This window comes from Eurypyga helias, unplaced genomic scaffold (genome assembly GCF_000690775.1).
Source record: "Eurypyga helias isolate BGI_N326 unplaced genomic scaffold, ASM69077v1 scaffold35136, whole genome shotgun sequence".
NCBI classification, from domain to species: domain Eukaryota; kingdom Metazoa; phylum Chordata; class Aves; order Eurypygiformes; family Eurypygidae; genus Eurypyga; species Eurypyga helias.
The window spans coordinates 1-8,282 of NW_010255324.1; the positions used below are offsets into that span (position 1 = coordinate 1).

The window sequence follows — 8,282 nt, forward strand, 5'->3', positions numbered from 1 at the left end:
GTTTGTGGCAGCGAAACCATGGGCTGTTTGCTAAGGACAGGGCCGTCGTCAGCAGCGCCTTGGAGGGCAGTTGGTAACGCTGGTGGCAGCGTAGGTGTTTGGGTTATCGCCGGGGGTTGGCGCTATGAGAGAAGGGATCCAGGGCATCTATTTAGAGAATTCCATAATGCGTGTGTCTGCCGGGCAGGCGGCTGGCTGAAGGTACATATACCTGATCCTGGGCTTTTTCTGGGTGCGGGCTTGCAGAATTCTGCAGAGTGTACTGAGGAGATCTGATTCTGAACAACTCCACGTGTAAGCTTTTTCCCCAAACTTTTTTCACTTCTTTATGTGAAGACAGCAGTCTCCTGCGCAGCTTGCTTTCCCATTTTCCAATGGGCTGTCTTGGAAATGGCAGCGGACAGGGACCGATGTGGTTCCCGTGGGAAAATGATGTTGGGAATCGTGTCGGTCTGCTTTGAGGTGGTGATCCCAGGCAGTTCCCGTTACTGGAAGACATGTGGGAATTAATTACTGTCCTCGGGGCCCAGTAGTGCCATAGCCAGGATCCATCTGACGGACTAGCCCTATGCCCTGGAGCGGAGTTGTGAGGAAGAAGGGCTGGGGAGAAGGTGCTCAACAAACAATTGCTGAGGGCATCGGTGCTGTTTCCGTAGCTACGGAGGGTACTCGTGGTTTGATTCCTCACAGCTGTGTCTGTTTCTCCCTGATTGAGCAGCGGAGTGGGAATTTTGCTGCTTCATTTCTTTAGCAATTAAAAAAATCGATTGCACTAAAGAGAAGACTAGAAGGGGGAAAAAATATTAGCAAACAATTGTAGCAAGAGGGAAAATTAATGAAAAAATTCAGAATGAGTGGTGCTGGTTTTTACTACCCAGCCTCCCCTGTTGTACCAGGGGTGAGTAAATTACACCACGTAGAACCTACGTATGCCTGAATTCATCCTTACCCACTGCTTTATGTGGAAGGGAAGGTGCTTCTTCAGAGGCTGTGGCTACTACATTTGGAGTGCCTTGTAATTTAGGGCATGCTTCCTGAAAATCAAGCTCATCTTTCAGGGATCTCTTGAGTCGTTTCTGAAAACTCATAAATTGGTCGGCTCCAAAGTTGTTGAAGGTATTGGTAGAAGTCTCATTGGCTTCATTTCACCCCTTCTTTCTCTGTGTAGGTGAGGCCAGAGTGAAACTGCACAGCACTGAAGAAAGGGAGGGAAGAGTCTTTTCTAATCCCTCCCTACTCCCCCTAGGTTGTAGCCCTTAGAGTAAGTGAGATAAAACAGCTTTACTGCTCTTTGCTTACATCTCATTTATGAAAAATATTTTGTTTCTGTGGAACCACAGCCTTTGTCCTAGCAGTGTTGTCCTGACAGTACTCACTGTGCAAGCCAATGCTGTTGTTACTTGCTGGGCACTTCCAGCCCCCATTTTATTCAGGCAACCTGAAAGATAGGCTGTGAAACCCAAATCTGAGAATGGTTTGTGTTGAAAGGGACCTCAAAGATTGTCTAGTTCCAACCCCCCTGCCATGGGCAGGGACACCCTCCACTAGACCAGGTTGCTCAAAGCCTCATCCAGCCTGGCCTTGAACACTTCCAGGGATGGGGCATCCACAGCTTCTCTGGGCAACCTGTTCCAGTGCCTCATCACCCTCTCCAGGAAGAATTTTTTCCTGATATCTAAATCTCCCCACTTTCAATTTGTACCCGTTACCCCTTGTCCTGTCACTACAGGCCCTTGTAAAAAGTCCTCTCCAGCTTCCTTGTAGCCCCTTCAGGTACTGGAAGGTGCTATAAGGTCTCCCCGGAGCCTTCTCTTCTCCAGGATGAACAAGCCCAATGCTCTCAGCCTGTCCCCAGGCTTTCTGGGCTGCCAGCGCACACTGCCGGCCCAGCTATATCCATCAGAGCTGTTTCTAGTGACGTATTCTCAAGCAAAAATGTTTTCTTGTGGATATAGGAAGAAACCCAGCTTTTCTGTGCACAAGTTAATCAACAGAGAGATTGGTTATTGCTTTCTGAGACATTCTTTTTTTTTTTTTTATGGGTAAAAGTTCAAGAGAACAGAAAACTAACATGTATGGGAGGCAAAGAAATCCTTAATTTTTCAGTTAGGCTTTTTTATTTCAATTAATAGTTTAACAAGTGCTTAAACTTCCCCGGCAGTTTAATCTGGAACACAGTTGAGAAGAAAAATATCTTCTATAACTTTACAAAAATAAAAGAATTTTTTTTAATCCTGCACTTCAAGCAAGCATACTCCATCTCAAGCAAGACAGACATTGTATCTTAAAATATGGACTTCTGTTCATAAAAAAGACATTCTACCCCAGGGCAGCAGGCACAATATGTAAACGGTATAGAAACAGAGCAGGAACATTTGTTTTGATTTTTCTGATCCCTTTTGTCCTTTTTTTAAAATAGAACCTGTTAAAACAATTTGCTGAAGAACTTCTTGAGTTTATCAGTTCTTCTGTCAGGTGGCTCCGTGAGTAGGGTATTACTGGCAGGGGGGGGGGGGGCGGGAATCTGTCACCTGTCCTGGCAACACTGGCAGTTACTGAAGATGCCAACATTAATTATTTTCATTTTTTAGACCTGCTGCATTTCAGTATTGTCCAAATCACTCAGTTTGTAGATCTACTGCTAATCCACTTGTGGCTTAACTTCTTTAGTGGCCAGGGCTGCCAGCACATGAGGTCAGGTTGGAGAAATAAAAGGAATGGAATATATTGTGTCACAAACGTGTATGGTGCTGTGCAGCAGTTAATTTAGTGCATGATGAAACCTGAAGATTGAGGAAGTTTAGCTCCTAGTTCTGTGCCTGTAGCCTAGGAGAAGCCTTCCAGTGAACGTGGATTGGCAAATAAGACTGTGCACTCTGAAGACTTACGTGTATCTTTGTCCAACTTGGCTTCTGTTGGCCGATAGAAAAATTAAAAGGAAATATATAGACACAAGGAGGGAAGCTGGTGCAGCTTATACAAAGAACCCAGATCATAAAGTTACATTTCTGGTCAACACTACAAATAAACCAGAGGAGCCGCAAGTCAGATTTCTGGCAATGCATTATGAAAGCCTTTTTCAAGTGCTTCCTTTTTAACTATCTCTAGGTGACAGAAAAAGTAGAAAAGCAGTTCTTGCACGATCGGTATGTTGCATCATGTGTTCATTCAGTGTGACAGTAAGCCCTGGAAAACCTACATCTTTGCAAGTCTCTAATTGAAGACACAGTTGAGACGCGAATGTGCTTTTTAGAGGTAAGAACTAGACGTGTCTTTCTCTTGAAACAGTTGTAGGATTTCTGACATTAACCAATTTACAGAAGAGCCACGAAGCACTAATCTAACAAATTGTAGATCATTGCCCCGATGAGTATAGAACATCACGGCTGTGGAGCCATTCCTTGGCTCCTGGCTTCAATCCTGCATCCCAAACACATGCAGATTTCAGCTGTGACCGAGCTGTGTGTGGCACCTGCATAGGGAAGGAACAAGGTCTTGACAGCTGCTAGCCATTGATGTTTTCCCAGAGATAGGACCACCTAATGTGGAAATGGGCAATGGTGTTGGAAGAAGCTTTTCTCGTGTGATGATCTGAGGAACATCACACCATGTGCATCCTCATAAATCAAAACTAACAGGAATTCACTCATGCCGCTGTGTCCTGAACAGAAGTCAGAAACAGCTAGTATTGAAAGGACTTGTTTAGCTACCTTGTAATAACTCAGTTGGAGATATGCTGGTGTAAATCTGCTGAATAAAAAACTCTAGCTAGAGAAAATCCAAACTCCTTCCTGGTTCCTGACTTCTCTGTCAGGGGCACTGTGCTTCCTCCTTGACCATCCAGTTACAATTGTGCTCCTTATGCCTCCCTACCTGCAAGTGATCCACAACTGGCTCTTCAAGTAGCTTTGACTGTGTGAAGCAGAAATGCTGATCAGAGCAGCTGTTGTTGATAGAGTTTGATTTGTCATGGGGAGTTGGCTTTTAGCTCCTTCCAGCAGAAGCTGGAGGAGGATCTGATACCAGGTGGATGGATGAACACTTTTTTTTGGCAACTACTGAGCCACCTTGAGCTCCGTTCCTGACTCCTAACGAGTTTTCTGTGACTTGTCACCTTTCTAAGGAAAAAATGTGCAAGATGGACCTGACCTGGCAGTGAACCTGTGATACTGTTCTTTCTCCCCTTCCTCCGGTTGTCTCAAAACCAGGTGAATCTGAGTAAATTCATGTCCAAGGCTGATATCAGCTTGGACAAACTGTCAAGATGGCACGGACTTTGAGGAGGTAGGGAACCTGAGCATAGCCACTGGCTGCGTGAATGACGTTTTCCTGCTGTCTTTGCTAGTAAGGTCCATGCTGTCATTATGCTTTTGCTCTAGCAAGACAGTATGGAGATTCACCTATGTAAAGCTGAAAGACCCTCATTCAAGACATACTTTTCCTATGATGCTGAAAGTAACACATTAAAGGCGCTTTTTCCACCACAGTACTGGACTGGGCAGCTAGAAGCTGCTAATATTGATGAAGAAACACTATGATCCTACTCCTTACGTTTCTTACACGGGTTCCTGTTCCTCCTGTGAGCCAAAACACGTGTATTTCAGTGAAAGCGACAGCACAAATGCTGCAAGGTTAAGCTGTGCCCTCAGCTCGTTCCCCATTAAAGCAGGGGAGCACGAGCATGGTTCATCTATGGATTTGCACTTCCTTGCTGGCCTTAAATCTGCCTCCAGAATCTGCTCTAGTTTGCATCGGTGCACACAAGGTTGTATTTCATAGAATCATTGAATCTTTTAGGTTGGAAAAGACCTTTAAGATCGAGTCCAACCGTTATCCTAACACTGCCAAGTCCACTACTAAACCTTGTTCACACATCTCTTAAATACCTCCAGGGATGGTGACTCAGCTGCTTCCCTGGGCAGCCTGTTCCAGTGCCTGACAGAAGTATTTGCCACCAGGGGAAATCCAAGGATTTCCAGGGCAGGCTCTTGTTGAAGCATGCTCTGCAGGGTTGTGCCTATCCACTTTCCCAGCAGTGTCTCCCCAAACCGATGCCAGTTTAAGTTCAGTGAAACCACGGTATGTGTTGGGACAGTCCAGCAAGGAGAAGAGGGGGTGGCAGCGTTTCTGCAGCTCGTCTTCCTCCCATCTCTCGGATGGGTGTGGGTCTGTTTCTGACTGCTTTCTTGCTTTACTAGGGGCCATAGTATGCTTGTTGAAACCCTTCACTTGTTCCTACATAAGATCACATCACTAAAAATGTGATGCTGAATAGGGTTGCAGAACTTGTTAGACCCCACTTGTTTCTTTACTTGTCCACCTGGCTGACACCAAATCCAAGGCACATATACTGTATGCGGAGCATGTAAGGCCTCAGGAATATGAAAACAGAAGTCCCTGCAGCTTTGTATTGGCAACCTACCTGTACTGTGTCCATCTGACAGAAAAATGCTGCTTCTTCTGTCTGGCTTTCAGGGGGCTTGGTTGTAACTACTCGCTAGATACAAAGGGAGGCCTCGAAGCAGTTACATAGCTATGGAAATTGAACCAGAAAATACTAACCCACTGGTTATTTTTACAACTTAATGGTTGTAAAGACAACTTAAATTACTTGGAATATCTTTTTAATTAGAGGTATCAACCGTTTAGTACTCTCTGAATGGAGGGCTGTTGATTTGCTGCTTCTTTTTGTGTTAGGAGCTGTGAGATGATGGCAAGATAAATCTTTGTGGATTTCCTCTTTATATACATATCTACATCAGAGCTGTGAAGTCGGAGGGGGAAGCCGCTATCGCAGGACTGGCGTGAGCCCTTCCCCAGAGATAAATTCTGATGAGAAACCCAGTGTTGGGGAGAAGAGTACCACAACGGTAAGATGGCAAAGACTTAACATTCACCCCAGCAGTTAAAAATAATAATAAAAGGAGACCCCCTCCCTCCCCCCAGAAGTCTGCAGTCCTAAAGTGCAATTTCTTTTGTGCAGTCATGTCAGGCCAGGGATCAGACTGGATGAAGTTCAAAGCACAAACATCAAACGAGTGCCGTTCGGGATTTGAGGAGGAGGGGGGAATTAAGGAAAAGAACAACAGTTCTCAGGCATTCAAGTGCATCAAGAAAATAAATGTCCCTTTCTTTTGGAAGAAAAACAACCCCCAGTCTGGTGGAATCCTGGCTTTGTAGTCATGAAAAATAAGTTTTTTTTCACTTTGAGCTGAGAATGTCCCAATATGACACAGTACAAATAAACACCACCAAAGCGAGAGCTGTGGTGCTGGGATATTTTTCTGGTGCCCTGCTGCTATACAGCCTTATTTTATTCTCCTCTGGTGACTCTTCAGCTCTGGGCACTGATGAAGCGCACTGAATTAAAGGCATCTGGTAGGAAGTGGCTCTCTTCTCCGGTCGGTCGGGGCTGGACCCATCGCTCGGTCTCTGGCCGTTGTACAGCAAGTACCTGCCCCGGGCATCCTGCTCCATTTTGAAGATTTCGTACTCGGTGTGAGGTAAGCGGATGCCGAGCGCGATGCAGCCGTTCGTGTGGGTGACGTCTTGCTGTACCCCGACTTGCCAGGACCCCTGCGCTCCGCACTCGTTTCCATTGAAGACGTTGAGCAGGGAGGCTGTGGATATATCCATGGGCGTGACCTTCATGTGGTTCACTGCGAGAGAGGAACAGAGGAGCTATCAGCAGAGGGACAAAACCAAAACAACCAACACGCGGGTTGGGCTGTACCTGTCAGATCAGAATTGTCTCTGCTTGCTCGTTCTTCAATCAGTTTTTCATACTGCAGGTGCAGCCAGCAAATCTATGTGCATCGTTTTACGTCTTTGACGTGATCTCGCACAGAACACGCACGCTCAGTTGATGAAAACATGATGGCCATGTATCTCAGCCAGAGATTAAGCAGAGCTTTTCATAAATTCCAGACAATCCTTTACAGATAAAGCCTGGTGGGTTATATTAGGAGATAGGTAAAAGAGGAAACAGTAAAACTTTACTCATGTTTTATTACCATCTCCATTAATTCATACGTAGGGCTGTTTATAATGTATTTTTCATCATTTTTTAACATCTGTTACCCTGTAAAGCTAAGGAAATAATTAGTTCCAATTGGAAAATTTGCAGAGCACCACAGCTGCACTATCTTCCTATGTTACCTGTCCTTTTTTGCATGAATTATAAAGTATTGCTGAACTACAGAGAGATGCTTTATCTCATATCTAAACTGGCTGCAGCTTGCAGTACCAAATGTGGAAGTGCTGCAGCTGCTGCAGTTCCAAGTTGCCTGTATTTCATAGGCACATGATGTTTTATTTTGAAGGCAAGTTTAAAATGTTGGGAAAAGCCAAACTGTGTGAGCCAATGGGAGCTGAATAGAGATTTTTACTGGTGTGCGTTTGACGCTGCGTATCAAGAGAAGGGGATCTGAATGGATCGATGCTGACCAAAACAGAAGCAAATGACCAACCCTCATACCTCTGAACACACCAAAACCCCAAATTCTTTTGCAGGTCATTTTATAGTATGATTTGTTGAGAGTTTTATTCTGAGGTTTTATAAACAGATATTTGACTCACTGACTCCACAGTTCACATCAATTGTCGAAGCTGGTGTAAAAGGCCATCTATACGAAGTTAACCTAAGAGGTTTACCAAAACCAAATTGGTGACCTTGATCTGTGAGGTAGGTTGGCATACCATAAACCAGAAATTCAAGCAAAAACTGGATTTTACCCCAGGAGTTGAGATGAGACATGCTGCATGCAGTTGTGAAGAGCAAAAGCTCTGACAGGCAAGGGTATCTCCTGCCTCCTGTGAAAATCTCAGATTAGTAAATTATTTCTTGTAGCTAGATGCTTTCCTAAATTGGAGCCATGCAAGAAGCTATATGCTTCTCACATGGTAACTAAGACAAGCAGGAAAAGAACCCACGGAGTGCTTGGGGCTTCCAGAGGCTCCGCTGGGGCTGGCGCCATGGCGGGACGTCATGTTTTGGAATGTTTGTTTGTGTGAGTGGTTAAAACCGCTGAGCTCTTTCTGAGCAGGGTGCTGTGGGGCTGTTTGCACAGGAAGGCTTCTCAGCCGCAGGGACCCGCGGTGGCATCGCCACCAAGTGCTGCTTCCCAGAGTGCTTCAGGGGTTTTGGTTACATACATCTTGCCTCTGCTGTGGTGGGATTAATCAGCGCTGTCTTTAGGGGCATCCTGCCTTGCTCTAGGGCTCCTTGGAAGCTGATGAGAAGACACATACTGCTGCTTGTATTGGGTTTGCATGGCAAAGTT

General features: G+C 45.3%; 1 protein-coding gene across 1 annotated transcript; it reads right to left on the bottom strand.

Annotated features, from left to right (window-relative positions):
- Positions 1 to 5,602: 5,602 nt before the first annotated feature.
- Positions 5,603 to 6,668, bottom strand: LOC104510903 (protein APCDD1-like). The gene has a single exon (XM_010153301.1). The coding sequence runs from the start codon at positions 6,649 to 6,651 to the stop codon at positions 6,202 to 6,204; it is 450 nt and encodes a 149-aa protein (XP_010151603.1). The 5' UTR covers positions 6,652 to 6,668; the 3' UTR covers positions 5,603 to 6,201.
- Positions 6,669 to 8,282: the final 1,614 nt, after the last annotated feature.